Source organism: Plecotus auritus (assembly GCF_963455305.1).
Source record: "Plecotus auritus genome assembly, chromosome: 2".
Classification (NCBI taxonomy): Eukaryota; Metazoa; Chordata; class Mammalia; order Chiroptera; family Vespertilionidae; genus Plecotus; species Plecotus auritus.
This window is the reverse complement of record NC_137771.1, coordinates 3,916,964-3,934,237: the sequence shown is the minus strand read 5'-3', so window position 1 is coordinate 3,934,237 and position 17,274 is coordinate 3,916,964. Positions and strand designations below refer to the sequence as shown.

Sequence of the window (17,274 nt, the reverse complement as noted above, 5' to 3'; positions counted from 1 at the left end):
TGGTCCTGCGCGTTCTCCCCTTTGGTGGCTGAGGACATGACGTGCTGGAGAGGGGGATGGAAGGGGGCTGGCAGTTCTGCGGAGGGAGGGAGCCAGGCCAGGAGCGGGGGCGTGGGCACCCCAGCAGAACACCCCGACTGTTAGCAAGGGAGAGGGGCCGTCCTCTCCTGATGCCACTGGACAGCACCCTGGTCTCTGAGTCAGTGTGGTCTCTGCTCCTGGCGGGTGGAGCTGCTATTAGACACCAGCCTTCGGGGGTGCGGCTGGTGGACCGCGGCCATGTGCCAGGGACAGGCAGCTTGGAAAGAGGGAGGCAGAGCTGGGAACCACCCCAGCAACGTGTCTTCCATCTGCTTGACCAGAGACCAAGCAGGGAGGCCAAATCTTGCTTTTCCTTCTCTCTCTCTCTCTCTCTCTCTCTCGCTCTTTAAAATATCACCCACAGATATTTTCCATTGATTTTTAGAGAGATTGGAGAGAGAAGGAAAGACAGAGAAATATCAATGTGAGAGAAATACATTGATTGGTTGACTCCTGCATGCGCCCGGACCAGGGCCCAGGCCGGGGAGGAGCCTGCAACCGAGGTACATGCCCGTGACCAGAATCGAACCCAGGACCCTTCGGTCTGCAAGCCGACACTCTATCCACTGAGCAACACCGGCCAGGGCGCTTTTCCTCCTCTTCACCTCCTCAGGTGGGAGCAAGGCCCGGTATTCCGGGACGTCAAACCCGGAGCCAGGCTGCCCCCGAGGTCAGCGGGCCAGATAAGCTCCCCTGGCCCCAGCTGGAGGGGCGCCGCGCAGGCACCTGGGTGAGGTGTGAGCTCCAGTCCCTGTTCTCCCCTCTGCCTGGGATAACAAGGCCCCTCCCAGACCCAGGCTCAGCAGGAGGCCGGCCCAGGTGGCCTCTGGCTGAACCCCAGGAAGCTGCCTCCACACCTCACTGCAGGCCTCTCGCCCAGGCCGGAGGCTGAGCTGCCCACAACCAATTGGAAAGAGTCTACATGTAAGCGGCTTAGTGGGGCTCTGAGATGGAGGTCCGCGGGGCAGGGGCAGGGCCAGGCCCTGCAGGGAATCAGTGGCTATGAGACAAGGCACAGGGCACCGGAGGTCCCACTCACCTCTCTTGCAGGGACAGGGGTCACCTAAAGCTGCCCTCAGCCAGCTGTGGGCCTGCCCCACCCCTCAGCTCCAGAGCCGCAGCGTGAGCCGCCTGGTTTATTCTCTTTGCAAACACAGGCAGGGCCGTCTAAACAGACAGCACATCTCTGCGCTCAGCACTGCCCTGGCGGTTTGTATCCGCAGGACCCATAGCAGACAAGTGACATTCCCCATAGTTCCTCCCCAAACCACCTCCAGGGTACACCCTGCTGCCTGGCTGCCTCTATCCTGGGAGGGGCCCCCGCTGCGTCACCCAATGCATGCTGCCCGCCCCAGACCATCTCCGCTGGGCCTGGTGCAAATGGCCTGGGGACATCGGTTCCACATCTGGACCTCTGGGCGAAGAGATGGTGAAAACGGTGGTTCCTGGTGTCTTGCTCCCCCTCCCTGCTTCCTGGGTGCTCCCTTCCTGTCCCCTTCAGCCTGGCTGATGCCTGCTCAGGTCCGAGGTCTCAGCGAGGGTCACTGCCTCCGGAACCCTTCCCGACCACTGGGCTGGATTAAGTTCTGTTTATATACCACTGGGAGGCATCTACTCATTCACACAAGCGTTCACCACACACAATACTGTGGCCCTCAATTGCACGCCAGCCTGTGTGAGTCAGGGCCTGGGTCCCCTAGAGCTCACACTGGGGGTGAGAGAAGGCAGAAGTCCTCTGGGTCTGGGCGACACCCTGCGGCTGCTGTGACCCAGAGGGCGGAGCCCCCCAACGTCGGCCTGGAACCAGCTAGATGGTCTCAGCTCCGTCGCCCCCCCTCTTTCTTCCTCCCCCATTTCTTTGCTCTGTCTCCGCCTGGTTGGCTGCACCCAGCTGAGACTTGGGGGATGTGGGGTCCCTGCGCCTAAGCCCCTTCAGTGGGGACCATCGCCCCCACCAGGCTGGCTGCTCAGACAGACAAAGGCTGTGCCCGGGGTCAAAGGCTGCAGGGTGGCTGGTGGCTGCTGCGAGCTCGGGATTCTCTGCGCACTGCCCCCTCCCCCAGCCTCTAGTCTGCAAACAAAGCCACTTAAAACAATCCAAGGAAGGCAGACATGTTCTTCCCCAAACATTCCCCCTTCTGGGATGGGAGTGGGGGGCAAAGAGCGTCCCTAGGATTGAGCACTGGGCTACCGATGGAGGGAAACAAGGGCTGAGCCTGCGAGAGCTTGCGGCTGTGCGCGTCACTGCCTGTCCCCAGGCTGGGAGGCTGGCCCTCCCTCCGCGGGCGCTGCCGCAGTCCTGTGCGTGGGCGCGGCTGCCGGCCGGGGCGCTGCATTACACTGCACTGCAGCGGTGCTGGGCAGGGTACATGTGTACATGCGTGCGCCTGTGCATGTATGTGGGTGTGTCCATGCGCGTGTGTGTGCATGCCCGCGCGCGCTCCCGAGCTGAGCTCCAGGCTGCGAGTCCCAGTTTGCTAGGCGCTGCAGTCCCTCACCCCCGCCCCTTCCCATCAGCACCTCCCAGCTCTCAGGGAGACTTTGCCTAGCAACCGTGGGGGCGGGGCGGGAGGGGCTGAGGAAAGGCTGCAGGAGGGGAGAGGATGGTTTCTGATAGGCTCCTTGCCACACTCCCTCCCCCACCCCGTGTCCCCCCGAGGTGGTCCCCTCTGCCCCTGTTGCTGCGCTGCAGTTCTGTTCCACCCGCCACCCCCATTATTTATCAGGCTGGGGAAAGGCTGGGAAAATGATCCTGGGGTAGATAAGTCACTTGTGCTCACTCATTCAGGGAACAAAAGGAGAGGGAGCCGTCACAGCTCTCCCACGCAAGGCGCAGGGCTGGCGGGTCTCACAGTGCCTCTGTCCTGGCCACCGTCCTCCTCCCATTACTGGAGGGGACACCTGCCCAAGACCCAAGGGAAGGGGACGCTCGGGGTCCTTCAGGGCTGATTTGCTCTCTCCCCCTGCACGTCCCCTCCCCAACTGGCCCGTGGACTCTGCCCGGGCTGCGGCTGCTAATTTCTACTGGAGGCCAGAGCTCTGGGTCCCAGGGAGGGGGATGCTGGAGAACAGGGCCCAGCGGGCAGCAGGCCCATCGCCCAGGGGGTGGGCTGGTATGACCGAGGACTCTGGGGTGTGTTGTCATGAAGCAGTTAGGGTGGCTTCCTTCCCCAAGGCCTCCACCACAGCACCCCTCTCCCCCTGCGGCAACCGCCCCGTGCAGCTGGCTCCGGGCTCCGCGGCCGCTGCCATTCCCTGCGCTCCCAGGCACCGCCTGGCTGCGATTTGGCTCTAAAGGACTCCATCTCCGAGGCAGGTCCTGCCTACCCTGGTCCCAGCCTCCTCCAGGCCGCCCTGCGAGGGACCTGCTCACCCAGGGAGAGCCGGGGCTCGGTGGAGGGAGCTGCCGGCTCATTTCCTCCTTGTCCTGTAAAACTGACACCGGATTTCCTGAGCCCCGGGTCAGCCTGCCCTGCTCTGTTACACCCTGCGGGTCATCCTCACAGCTCAGGCTGGCTCAGCCTTAGCCAGGGTCGCTGCCAAGGCCGGCCTGGTGCGCCCAGGCAGCCACTGCCAGGGTGCAGATGCCTGCTGACCCAAAGCCACCTCCCGGAACAGCTCAGAAGGTTCAGTGGCCAGGGCGGCTGCCAGGCACCCTGTCACTGCTGGGCCGGAACTGGGATGAGGCTGAGGTTTGCACCCTGGGGGGCTCAGGAAAGCTGGCCAGGGCACGTGCCGAGCCCAGCCGTCCGCCAGCAGCCAGCAGCAAGGGGAGTCTGGGGTGAGCAGGCAAAGGGCCTGTGGAGAGGGGAGGGTGCTCAGAAACTGACCCTGCAGAGGGCCCGGGTCAGCTTAGCCAGGCCCCAGCGTCTCGGGCTGGTGAGAGCTCCAGTGACGCACCCCACAGACTGGCACTCTGCAGGCTGCCCTGGAACTGAGGTCGCGTGCAGCCATCTTCTCCGCCACCCCTCCTCGTCCGGGTGCAGAGACTATCGCCCAGCACCCAGGCCAACCCCGGGCTTCTCCTCGGCACGTCCATGCCCGGAAGGGCACCCTCGGAGCTTAGCGGCCCCGCCCATCTTTGGCAGCTCTCTGTGGGAGGCCCTGGTGCCCCAGGGGGAGCACCGAACACTCACCAGCCCCCGGGACAAGGCCAGCAGCTCTCGGGGCCTGTCCTTGGCCAGCAAGTCCTGCTGCCCCCCGTGGAGCCTATTGGGGCTCCCTGGCCCTCCCCGCTCAGCCACAGTCATAATCCTGGGGTATTTCAGATGCTCTCCATGCAGAGGATTAAGGAAAACCAGCCTAGAAACGGGGGACGGGTGTGCGAGGGCGTCCCTGAGAAGGTTGGGCTCCTTACCGCTAAGAGGCAGAAGCATTTAACACACAGCCTCGCTCGAGGTCCAGGCTCGGAGCCTGAGAGAAGCCCAGCCTCCCACACGCTCCTGTCTCTGAGAGCTGGGGGCTCGATGACGGCCTCCAGGCGCTTCAAGGGACAGCCCTGGGGGCAGCAGAGGGTGCTAGGACCCTGCTGCTCGGGGTCTGTCAGGAGAAGGGCCTCGGAGCAACCTGGGGGCTTGTCCGGCCACTCGGATCCGGATCCGCTGCCAGGAGTGACAGCTGCAGGCCAAGCTCGCATGCTCCTTCTGTCCCTGGGAGACACCCACTGAGGGCAGAGACCCAGTCAGGCCTCCTGGGGTGGACACCCGGACACTTCCTCCTTGCCCGCCCCTGGTCCCCCAGTGCCCCTCTCCCACGGCGCCTGGCAGGGTGACCCGCGCTGCTCTTACCGTCTAGCGACAGCCAGTCATGCTGGGAGGAGGGGAGTGCGGGCAGGGCCCGTGCTTTGTACTCAAACACCACGGAGTTGGAGATGATCTGGTTGTTGAAGGCAACTTGTAGGGTCACGAGACCAGTGTCATGGGCTGAAAGCAAAACAAAGAGCCGTCAGGATGGGGGTGGGCGCCCTGCATCCTGGGGACCGTCGGGGACCCTTTCCTGGGGAATCCCAGCCGGCCCTGCTCATCCCTGAGGCCCAGAGGCTGTGCTGCTTCTCCCAGGAGCCTTCCCTGGGCCCCGCTCAGCCAGGCGCCCGGGTCACACCACTCCCGCATTGTCATTGTCTCTGCCCCTCGGCTCCCCGTGAGGGCAGGAACGGGAGCGCCGTGCAGGGTTGCTGCATGAATGAGTGAGTGAGTGAATGAGTGAATGAGCGAGCGTGAATGCCCCTGTGGCTGACCTCTCCGCTGTCCCATTCCCTCGGGCAGGGCTCGGTGTCCTTTTGCTTATTCCTCTGTTTCGCCTTCCCCTGCCAGCTCCTCCTGACTCACTTACATGGCCTCGCGTGTATTTTTAGAAGTTCTTCTGCCTCCCTCATGAGCAAGAGCTTCGGCGGTGCTCTGGGCCCCGGGGTGCTGGCATGAGGTGTGTGCCCCCCTCCCGCGCCTGGCCAGCAAGCTCCGGGAGGCAGCCCATGTTGGCCTCCTGGGCTGCGCTGGCCCCCACGGAGGGGGGTGAGGACGACCGTTTGAGCGAATGAATGGGAATGGGCTGATCTATCGTCAGCAAGAGGCAAGCCCGGCCCCGTGGAGACCTGCTTTGTTCTGGGGGTGAGGCTGGGGCTGTGGGTCCGCTGGAATCTTGGGGGCTGTGGCCTGGAGGCCGTGGTGGCTGTGCAGGTGGGTGGCCCCGCCCACAGGCCTCACCCCCGAAGGCATCCGGACTCTGTGCTCTCTGCCCTGCTTTTCTGGAGCCGCCGATGCCAGCGCCCGGGGCCTCCCGGGACAGATTTCCAGGACGCACACAGGGATCGTGTTACTGTTTGGACGCTGGTCTCAGGAGCTCAGACTGGGGGAGGCCGTCCAAGCCAGCTGCTCCCCAGGGCAGAGCAAAGCTCCACTTCCCTCCGCGGGTGGCTCCGCCGGCCTCACCTCCCGTGGGGACACTGGCTCGCTGACCTGCGGCCTCTGTGCAGACCAGTGGGGTCCCCCCGGGCTGTGCACCTTGATGTGGTCCCTCAGCTCCAGGCCACAGGCTGGGCCAGCTGGCTCCGTGGTGGGTGCCCTGGGTCCCCCAGGACCTCCCAGAGCCTCTCTGGGCAGGGATCCCCAGCCACGTCCAGCACCCGGCAGCTCTCCACGCTGTGGTCACCTGCCAGCCCTGGGGATGAGCCTGGCTGCCCACAGGGAGAAAGGATGGCCGGTGCACCCCATCTGAGCCCGCTCACTCTGCTCCCCGGGCGAGCCTCCTGCCCCGCGGCTGGCCCCCGGGGGGCTCAAGGCTCCTCTGTCCCAGACACCCCGACCGAGGGCCCTCCTCAGCTGCTGCTCTTCCTCCACCGTCTCGTGGCCCCGCACACCCTGCTGTGTGCGGGAAGGTGGCGGATTCAAAGGCGACCTCCCTTATCCAGGGAGATGAATGGGGAGGACCGGCTCCTGGGTCCCATCCAGCCGCTCGCTCTCACAGGCCCTCCCACGGGATGCTTCCTGGACCCCCTTTCCCTGCCTTGGGTCTGTCCATCCGTGGGTCCTGGGTCCATGCCTTGTCGCCTCACGGACGCCACCCTGTCCACGCTGCATCCCTTCTCACTCAGCCTCCCGCACTGGCCTCTGCTGGGGACCTCAGCACACCTGAGCCTGTGCCTGCTGGGATGGCGTCGGGGCCACAGGCCGATGCTCCACGAAACCAGGGGGAGCCCTGTTCCTCCGGTCAGGAAACGTCACCCCTCTGCTGCCTCCTGTGGATTCCCTGCTTCTGCTCTTCCTCCCTGCGAGCCACTCTCCCACACTCTCAGCATCATCCTTCTAAGACACAATTCACATCACATCACTCTCCTCCTCGAACTGCTTCCTGTTGCAAGTAAAACCAGACCAGATTCCTTCCCGTGACTTAGAAGGAGGGACACGATTTCTCCAACCTTCTGTGTTCAGCTCCCCCCTTTCTCTCCCTCCAACTTGCCAAGCCTCTTCCTGCCTCAGGGCCTTTGCACGTCCTCCGCGTTCTGCCTGAGTGCTTCCCCCATCCCTCCCACGACTGGCTCCAGTTCACCATTCAGGTGCCGTCCCTTGTCGTTCTTCCCGAAGGAGCGGCCCTCTTCCCGAGGTGCTTTACCAGGTCACCCCATTTTTAGGGGCCTGATGTGATTTCCTCCCGGCCTCTGGGTTGTTTCTGTGTGTTCTTGCTCTCTGTCCCCTGCAGGAGGGTGTCAGTCCTTGAGAGCTGGGGCTGGGTCTGTCTCCGCCTCACCTTGATGCCCAGGGCCAAGGTCAGTGCCTGGCACGTCGTGGCCGCTCAGTAGCTGCTGAGCGCACCACTTCGAATGGCAGGGCACTTGCTCACCTCGTTGTGAATTCCATCTTTTTTTAAAAAAATGTTTTTTTATTGATTGTTTTAGAGTGCGAGGAAGGGAGAGGGAGAGAGAGAGACATGGATGAGAGAGGATCATCCCTCGGCTGCCTCCTGCACGCCCCCTTCTGAGGATGGAGCCCACAACCCGGGCATGTGCCCTGACCAGGAATTGAACTGTGACCTCTAGGTTCATAGGTCGACGCTCAGCCACTGAGCCACGCACGGGGCTTGAATTTCCTCTCCGGCCTGGACATGGTCCCCAGGGCATCTTTCGCCTGTTGGTGACCTGCAGGCTCCGAAAGCCAAGTCTTCTTGTCGGTGGCTCCTCTCTTCCCGAGCCCGGCCGCCGTTCCCAATCCCAGTCCCCCTTCTCCGCTGCTGTGCCTCCACTGGGGGCCTGGCTTGCCTGGCTGCCTCCCGACCTTGGGCCTGGGATCGTGCGGGAGACAGAGCCCACGTTGGGTGTCGGCTGAGCCCAGCGGCGGGTCCAGCGTGTGCTCAGAGGCCTCGGAGCTCTGCTTGTCAGTGGGGCTGGTTGTTCCTTCTTCAAGCTCAGCTCCCCCTTCCTCAAGCCCTTGGGAGACCCAGGGCTGACCCCTGAAGCAGCCAGCACCATCCCCCACGGTCAGGGTCAGGGTTCACCCCACGGTCAGAGTCAGGGTTCACGTCTGGCTCTACGCTTTGCTCCGTTTCAGGCACCTACCCGGTACCTGGCAAAGTATTTGGTGAGTGAAGAAATGAATGAATGAATGAATGAATGAGTGCAGGCAGAGCTGTCTGACAGAGTGGCATGCTTCAGTGTGGGCCTCAAAGCGAGGTGTCCCAGGGGCCCCCTCTCTGTGCTCGGCTGTCGAGCAGGACGGGGCTCCAGCCACAGGGCCCGCTCTGTCGGCCTCTGAGGCTGTGGCTCTCGTCGCTCAGTGTCCGTTGGTCCAAGAGGCAGGCTGTTAGAAGTGCAGGTGGCGGTGGCCGGCAGAGGCTGCCAGCCGGCTCGGGGACTCAGACGTGCTCAGGGGCCAGGAGGACTGCCCGCTGGGCCCGGTCCTCTGTCCCACCACCCCCGGTGAGCAAGTGCAGAGGCCCCGTCGTGGACATGCGGGCACTGAGCGTGAGCTGGGTGCTTCGGGGCTGCCTGCACCTGCACACTCACCCGCCTGGCAGGGTTGAAAGATGCAGAAACTGAGGCTGAGCGGTCAACCACGGACTAGTCACAGGACGGGACCAGCTGGTCCGGGCTGCGCTGCGGTGGGCCGACCCAGCCCCCGCCCAGGATCTGCCAGTCTGGGCCTGGGCACCGTCCAGAGGGCACGCAAAGGCCAGTTGTTGTGTTGTTTTTTGAGGTCAGATAACTTAGGTCTGGGTCCCCTGCCAGGCAGGGCCCAGGTATAGGAAGTGGGGCTATTTATAGGCCAGGCCAGTCCTGTCCCGGCAGCAGGTGATAAGCGGGCAGTTTAACAACACGCCACCCTCTCCCCGGGCCCCTGCACCCTCCTCCCGGCAGGGCTGGGACACTCCGCACAGGCCCGCTGTGAAGGCTGACCCAGGCCGGGCAGGGCTGCCGGGAGCCAAGGGGGCTGAGTGGGTCCTCGGGAGGCAGCTAGGCAGCCGGCGGGGCAGGGCCGGCAGAGCCTAGTCCCCTGGACGGCTGGTGAAGGAGGTGATGGGTTCGAGTGGAGGCTGAGCTTGTGAGCCTAGTGCGGGAGCTGCCCGGGGAGACGGAGAGAGAAAAGGAGACTCTGCCCGCCTCCCCCGCCCCCGCCCCCAGTGGAAACTGCCGCTGCCCCAGGACCTCACCCCTACCTCTCTTCCCCACCCGCCGCCTCTGCAAAGAGCGCTCTCTCCTTTGTAAGCCCCCGGCTTCAGATGGCATAGGGTGGGCCTCCCACCACCTCCCTGTGTCCCGGTTCACTGCCTGGGAAAGTGGGACCGCTCGTCCCTGGGGTGACCGGAGTGGGAGGGGCCAGCCAAGGGTGGTGCCAGCACCAGCCCGGGGGACAGAAAGCCTGAGCTCTAGACAGCCTCCTGCACAAATCACATGCTCCTCGCTCCTCCGTGTGCCACGCTGGGGGGCCCCTTTGCAGCGTGGGGGACTCGGTGACCAAGAAAGACAGACCCCGTCTGCGTGGGGCTGACAGGCCCCTGGGGAGGTGGTGAGGACACACTGTCAGATGGGTCACCAGCTAAGCAGAAGATGAACCCCAAGGGACAGCGCTGGGGGCTCCCCCCTTGAACCCGGGAGCAAATTCTGTACAGGCACCTTCGCCGGGGCCCCGGGTGGGTAGATGCTTTCATCAAACTTCCAAGGAGCTTGTGTGGGTTAGTCTGAGTTTGACATCCCCTCCCCCATCGCCCACCAGGCCCGACTGCTCTGCGCCCCAGGGGACTGGCCCTGTGCACCTCGGCCTGGGCTCTCTTATCCGTATGGCGCCTGGTTCGCTTGGGCCGTGAGCGCATAGGAGAGAGTCCGCGTGCTGCAGAGGCGGCCTCTGACCTCACGCAGCTCCTGTGGGACCTCCACCTGCCCAGCTCCCACCAGCTCCCGCAACCCATCAGGGCTGGGAGGTTAGAGCTTCCGCTGTGGCCAGTCTGGGTGCACCGGCCCCTCATCGCCCAGAGTCCCCACCTGTCCCTGGCCCACATGGGGTCCATGAGCGGAACGGAGGCCATTATAACAGCCCATCCGGGACCCACTTGTTCACACCTGAGGGGGTGAGGCCCGGAGCGATGGCTCAGCTTGCTCAGGGCGCCCCACTGTCCAGGCCCCTTGGTCCAGGCCCCCTCTCACCTGGGCAGTAGCAGCGCAGCACGCCGGGCTGAATGAGGGACGCAGGCACTGAGATCTGGTCGAACAGGCAGCTGTAGTTATTGCTGGCTTCTTGCCACGGGCCTGTGATGAGAACCTTCACTCCTCCCTGGAGGGGATAGACAGCGGGGACAGCGTCAGCTGACGAGGGACGAGGGACGCACCTTCTGTGGCAAATCCCTGATCCCTCGGGGCCCCCGTGCTCCTCGCTCCCTCATGGCATCCAGCACGGGTCGGCAGTGCTGACCCCTGACCCCTCCTGCGTAACGTCAGTTCCAGCAGAAGGAGCAGAGTTTTCTAACCTTTTCAGCCCTGGAAGCCCCTGGGAACTGGCCTGGTGGACCCCGGAAGGCAGGGAAGGGGCCGGGTCTGTCTCGGGCTGTGGTTAGACTGTGGAAGGCTTGGGTCTGGAGGAGGCCTGAGCACCTCAGTGTCCTGCGGAGACTGATGCCTGGTGGGCAATGCGAGGGACCAGGACCCAGGTCTGGTGGGGATCGCCAAGGAGGGGCAGGTCTGGCTTTGGAGATGGCACTTTACAGCGAGGCAACCGCGTCTGGAGGGCAGTGGAGCGAGCACGGGAGCCCAAGGCAGGAGGAGCGTGTCTGTGTGTTCTCGGGCCAGCGGCCCAGCCTCTCTGGTGGCACCTGGTCTCCAGGGCCCCTGGCCTTGCTTCCCTTGCTTGGCTCAGATCTATGGTCCCACAGGGAGAGGTGGGGCTCGGTGGGAGGGGCGGGCCGGGAGTGGGTGCCGGCTGGGCAGGTGCCCCCTGCCCCAGGCAGAGCCTGACTTTGGGACGCCTGGCAGCATGAGGCCAGCCCAGGGGGCCGTCCTCCTGGTTCCTGGGAAGTGAAAGAGCACCTTTTGAGGCCACGTGACCACGTGAGGAGGAAGGAAGAAGAAAATAACAGCATCCACAGCTGCCGGCAGGAAGCCAGGGCCGCTGCGGGGGACAAAGGGCTGCAGAAAGCACTGCAGAACCAGGGCCTTCTCCATGGCAACCATGAACCAGGGCCTTCTCCATGGCAACCGTGCAGGAGGGGCTCAGCATCCTTCGGTTCAGGGAATGGTTTCCATGGCAACCCTCGCCCTGCTGCGCTGAGCTGCTGTGACTCAGGCACCTGAAGGCTCTCATTGCGTCCTCCCCTGCCTGGTGCCGCAGGAGCGGGTGAAGGGAGGTGACACAGAGGGCTTGGGGGAGGGGAGGGAGCAGCAAATGCCACCGAGGTCGCTGTGTCCTAGGAGTTCTGAGATAAAGGACCCAGATTTCTGATGCACCTAGGGCAGATCCTGAGGCCCAGGGGCACCTCCCGTGTGTTTGCATGTGTGTGCGTGTGTATGCATGTGTGCATGTGTGTGTATGCATGCATGTGTGTGCGTATGGCCGCCTGCAGCTGGAGGTGAAGAGAACAGAACACAGAAGTGGGAGCTGCCTGTGGGAGGGGGGACCCTCTGAGAAGAGACAGCAAGGTGGCCCCAGCCTTGGCGTTCCTGCAAAGTGGGTGCACCTGGGCCCCTATTTACAGACTGGGAGGTGTCCCAGGCCTGGGTGTCTCAGCACAGAGCCCTCTGGAGCCTGGCTAGAACCAGGGTCCTGACGCTGTCAGCAAGCAGGCCTCTAGCCGGTGGAGCAGGGGAGGGGTGAGCATGCCAGCCAGGGGTTGTGAGGGCGGGGAGGTCAGCAGAGGAGGGGGTGTCTCCTGCAGGAGAACCCAGGAGAGGGGCCCCCTGCTGCCCACTGGGGACTGCGGGAGGGTAGCGCTCCTGGGGCCTCCGCAGAGGCCTCTCCACTCAGCCACATCGGGTGGTTTCTGTGCATTTTCCAAATCACATTGAATCTGAGCTGCTTTTGTTCCCAGCAGCTGTAATCACCCAGGGCTGCTGGGAAACCAGGGCAGAGGCTCTCTCCGCGAGGTTCCTGTTCCCGTGCCGCCCTCTGGTGGCCAGAGGCTGAACTGCATGGACCTGCAGGCTGGGACTCAGGCACAGAACAGAGAGGAGGCCCTCCGCGGGCCAAGGAGGCCTGAGTGCGGGCCTGGACTGGCCCAGGACCTGCGCGCCCCGGCGGAGGCCCCGGGGAAGAGGTCTCCCCCTCCCGCCCGTCAGCTCCCGCAGGACTCAGGCTCCAGGGAGCCTCAGAGTGTCCCAGGGCCCTGATGCCCAGGGGGCCAGGCCTCTGAGCCAGACCTAAAGCCAGCGCTCCCAGCCCTGACCTCCGGGCAGCCCAGGCCTGGTCTCCTTCCTGCTCCCTCGGAATTGCTCTCTCAGCCCTGTGGGCCTTGGGGGTTGGGGGCAAGCTGCTGGGCTGAGCCGACCTTTCACCCTGGGAAACGTGGGGGGTGCTGGGACGGTGCCACTGAGATCAGTGTCACTGAGGGAGTCACCCCGAGCCACAGCAAGGGAAACCAGCTGGAACCTTCTAGAGTCTTGAGGGGGGCAGTGTGGGAGGTGGACAGAAGACACAGGTGCTGCTGCGTGGGCCAGGCCTGGAATCCAGACCCCTCACCACACAGGGCAGCTGCCCCTGGACGCCCAAGGATATTAACGCCCTGCACACGCAGTGCACGGGCGGAAGCTGCTCTGACTGGACGCTGGCCGTATTTCCAGGCTCCTGTTCGGAGGCGGGGCCACCAGCTGGCTGACGTGGCGCCTGGGAGCTGGGGGCATTGGCACACGGATTTTATCTCAGATTTGCCACAAAGGAAGGAGGTGGAGCAGGGGTGAGCCTCCTGGCCAAGCCTGTGACACGGAGGCCCACAGTCCCGGGGACCCCGCCAAAGTCGTACGCGGTCAACCAATGAGCAGCCTCTTTTCACGGCCAAGGCAGGAGGGCTGGATAGAGCACTGTGGCCGAGGACTGACCACTCTTCACTGATGACGTATTACAGGCCAAAGACTTCACAAGCACTCCGAGCACCACGCCCGAGGCAGGTGCTGTTACAGCCCCATCTACAGGTGAGGAAACTGAGTCACAGAGAGGCCCAGTACAGCAGAGCCAGACTTTACACCTAAGCGTGCCCCCCTGCAACACTGTCCCCTCACCAGAGCCTGCGGGAGACTCGGCAGCAGGTGCCAGCTCTGAGGGGTGCATTACCTCTCAGGGCACCCCAGCACCTAGTCCTGAACTGGGTGGGCATTGTTCCATTGTGCCTGGGTCTGGAAGGTGCCTGGGCTGTGGCCAGCATCCCTCACCGGCCGGCCGGAGGAGGTCTGCGTCCCTGCCTTAGCTCAGGGAGCCCAGGGGGGTCAGCGTCTTGCGAGAGCACCCTTTCCTTGTCCCGGCAGCAGCCCCTCCCCTCCCCTGACATCGAGGGAACGTGGCAGTGATGCCAGGGGAGGCACGAGCAGCCACCAACTGGGAGAAAGGGCCAATCTGGGCCCCGAGCACCTGGCCGGTGGGCTGGGAGGAGTGGAGGAGTGCACCCCGGGCTGCAGCGAGTGGAAGGCTGGGGCGTCTCCCCTTCCTGTGTCATTCTAGCTGGAGAGAAGGCCAAGGTCGCCTCCTGAAGCACGTGCCGCTGTGGCCCATGGGTTTCTTGCAGCTCTGGGCTTGGGCGTGGAGGGCCGGGGGGCGGGTGGGGGGGCGGGTGGGGAGTCCTGGGGTCATAGAACATGCCTTTGATTTTGTCAAGGTCCGATTTAACCAAGCAAGTCTTACGGAAGCCTATTCAGAAGCTGGGCCCTCCCTCTTGATTTGCTGGGAATTGGTTTTTGCTTTGTGTCCTTTTGTTTAGCGACTCATGAGCAGCGGATGTGGCTGATCTATGATGCTGACTTTCAAATGGCCTTTTCCAGCTCTAGGAGCCTCCCCCTGCCGCCTCCCCAAAAGCAAAGCAAAACGTAGGTGCAATCTTAACACATAAACCAGGTGACAGCGGACTGCTCTGGCTGGAGGACCCCCCGGCCTCCGCAGAGACCCCTGGCTTAAAGCTACAGGCTGTGATGGACACTGAGCACCGGGTTGAGGAGAAGAGGTATTTCAGGACACCTGGGAGGGGCCAGCTTGGCCTTCGTGGTCTGGAAAGCCACATGCAAATGAGCTCCCTCAGCTCCATGCGGTGGTGGGGGGGGTGCAGAGGGGGTGAGCAGGTGAGATGATGGGTGATGGGGAGGAGATGGCAGCTGCCACTTACCTCCGGGTAGGACCACTCGGGGGAATAGTCGGTCACCATGAACACCCGTCCGCTCTGCTGCAGCATCCCCAGGGTGCCCTGGGCCGAGGCGGCCGAGACCACCTCGGCGACGTGCATGTAGGCCATGGCGCCGGCCCCGCCCTCGGCGCCGCTGAGCTGCAGGCTGCCCTGCTGGGGGCTGCAGCAGGGAATGCACATCTCGGCCTGGGCGAAGGGGGCGCGGGCCCCGTCCTCCGACTGCGAGAGCGCCGCGCCGTCCCCCGACACCAGCTGGTGCCCGTAGATGGTGCCGCTGCCCCCCTCCACGGAGATGAAGTCGTTGATCAGGTCGGAGAACTGGTTGCTGAAGGAGATGTCAAAGTGGTCCAGGCTGAGCTCCATGTTGGAGGCGTTGCCGAGGCCGGGCTGGGCCACAGGGTACAGTCCCTGCACCACGTTCCCCGGGAGGAGGGGGACGCCGCCCGTGCTGCGGATCACCCCGGGGGTCTCGGGCTGCAGGTAGTGCTCGGAGCCGCAGGCCTGCAGCTCCCCGGACTTGATCAGGCCCTCGCCCCCTTCGGCCACCTGCGAAGTCTCCATGGTGACCTCCCCTTCCGCAGCCATGGCCTGGAAGCTGGCCTGAAACTGCATGAGGTGGAGGGAGGAGGTGGGCTCTACCCGTGTCTCCACGTGGCCGCTGCAGGAGCTGGTCTGCGAGGAGGCCTCCGTTTTCACCGTGGGCATCACGAAGGCGCCCCCGGAGTCGCTCAGGCTGCTGTGGGCGCTCTGCTCGAGGGGGAGGGGCTTGCTGGCGTCCTGCAGGAAGAAGCTGGGGGAGGGGGTCTGATGGATGTGGGGGCTGTGGCCCGTCTGGCTGAAGCTGGATGCGTAGTCCTTGTTGGAGTCGATGGCGCTGAAGTCCATCTGCTCCAGGGTGGTGCTGGGGCTCAGACCGCCGCCCGACGGCAGCAGGCCGGGGCCCGCGCTCAGGCTGAGGGAGCCGGCCGCCGCGGCCGACGAGGAGTACGCTTCTTTGGCCATCTGCTGCTCGAAGGAGGTGTCCTCCGTCTTGATCTCCTTGGCGAGGACGGTGGTGAAGCTGAAGGCCCTCTCCACGGGAGGCGAGTGCCGGACGCCGGCGCTGACCATCTCGGCCTTCAGGCCCCCGCCCCCGTACGTCTGGCCCTGCTTTGGGTTGTTGAGGAAACAGTCGGGGTCAAAGTTCATGGTGGTTTCTGGAATCTTCCGGCCGCCGTCCAGGGTGGTGGAGAGGACCAGCTCCTCGGAGACGTTGGAGGGCAGCATGGACAGGCTGTCTGAGCCGCCCGGGGTGGGGAAGGCGAACTTGTGGCCGTCGGAGCTCATGGCCAGGACCAGGCCCTGCGAGGCATCGGGCGAGAGGAGGTGGTGGTTGGGGCCGGCGGTGGGGGACATGGTGTACACGGCCTCGTTGGTGACCTCGGACATGAAGACCGTGGCGCTCTGAGACAGGCTCCCCATCACCGAGGCCACCGCCATGCTGGACACGCCGGTGACCACAGGGCTGTCCGCCATGTCGGGGTCGCTGTTGAGGCCACTGCTGATGGACACGGGGGAGCTCTGGGTGGTGTCGGGCACCTCCACCTGGTTGGTGGACGAGACCTCGGTGCTGCTCTGGTGCAGAAGCACGGGCTTGGCCACCTTGCCGTTCCTCTTCTCGCGGCCCGAGCCCTTGCCGTGGCTGTGCTCCTGCTTGCCCTCCGACACGTCATTGTGCTGCACCTCCGCGTGGCCGCCGTAGCCCCCGGTCCGCGGCTCCACCTTCGGCGAGATGATGCGGTGCTTGGCACTGTTGCACTTGTGATGCACGCTGCTGCCCGCTCCTGTAGAGGTTAGAGGCACAGCACGCACACACGCATGCCGCACACACGCACACACACGTGTGCACGCACACACGCACGCACACAAAGGGAGTGTCAGAACTGGGCTGCAGCAGACCCTGTCTCTGAGCAGCTGGCACCTGGCCAAGCCCCTCCTGGGAGCCGCCGAGCCCCTGGGGCTGGCGTGTAGCAGCCGCTCAGGATTGGGGCCTCCTGACCCCCAGCCCCAGGCTCTCGTGTGCCCTGGTCACCACCCTCCACACCAGGCCCCGTTTTCCTCCGTTCACTTCGCGAATAGTGACAGCAGTGCCCCGACCAGGGGAGGCGGGGAGGAGGACGGAGAGAAGGCCGTTCTCCAGGGAGACCCTCGCACCCTCGGAGCAGCCGCCTTCCCTGGCCAGGCTCTCGCTAGCGGGGCTCAGCCGGGGGTGGCCTGGTCCCTCTCTCCGCCCCCCGGAGGCGTCCGTGCCCGCAGGCCGGGCAGCATTGCCGGAAGCCTCTCTCCTCCAGGCGGCAGGGAGCCCCCTGGGACCGGCAGCCAGAGGTGGAGGGGCACCCGAGAGCAAGGCATGCTCTCTGGATGGCTCCCAGGCCCCAGAGCCAAAGGGGGGCCCAGACTTTGCTCTGTGGGCTGCAAGGTGTTCGGGGCCACCATCCCCTGTTCAGCTGGCTGGACTGGTCCTCAGCGCTTTGTGGGGCGAACGCCTTCTAAAACGCAGCAAGGACAGAGCCCCCGCCCGGCTCAGCGGCAGAGAAGGAAAAGCCGCACGGGCGGCCGAGCCCCAGCGGGTCAGGGCTCACGCCCGCCAGGACCCCAGGACGCCAGGACGCCGTTTCCCGCTTTGCTCTCGCACTCCATCCTCATGTCCATCCCGTCTGGTAAGGGTCAGTTTGCTTTTATAAAAGGATGAAGCCCCTCCCGCCCACTGCATCCTGTCACAGCCTCGTCACCGTGATCCCTAAATCCCGCAATGCAGGCAGACGTGGCGGGAAGCGAGGTGCCTCTAACGGGAATATCTACTGAGGGCAGCCAGGGATCGGGAACGCACACTTCGAGGAGCAAACGCTGTCACCAGGA

The 17,274-nt window shown here is 64.4% G+C and overlaps 1 protein-coding gene across 13 annotated transcripts in view; it reads right to left on the bottom strand.

Annotated features, from left to right (window-relative positions):
* CAMTA1 (calmodulin binding transcription activator 1) overlaps positions 1-17,274 on the bottom strand; it is a 701,446-nt gene that overhangs the window by 71,362 nt on the left and 612,810 nt on the right. For 11 of the 13 annotated variants that reach the window (XM_080656710.1, XM_080656721.1, XM_080656725.1 and 8 more), the window contains 3 exons: positions 14,359-16,199; positions 10,211-10,337; positions 4,869-5,003 (listed from right to left, as the gene is read on the bottom strand). In XM_080656710.1, coding sequence (XP_080512836.1) covers positions 4,869-5,003; positions 10,211-10,337; positions 14,359-16,199 — 2,103 coding nt within the window. Of the gene's footprint in view, positions 1-4,868; positions 5,004-5,317; positions 5,415-10,210; positions 10,338-14,358; positions 16,200-17,274 lie in introns of those variants that run through there. The other 2 variants (XM_080656714.1, XM_080656713.1) reach the window with 2 other exon arrangements.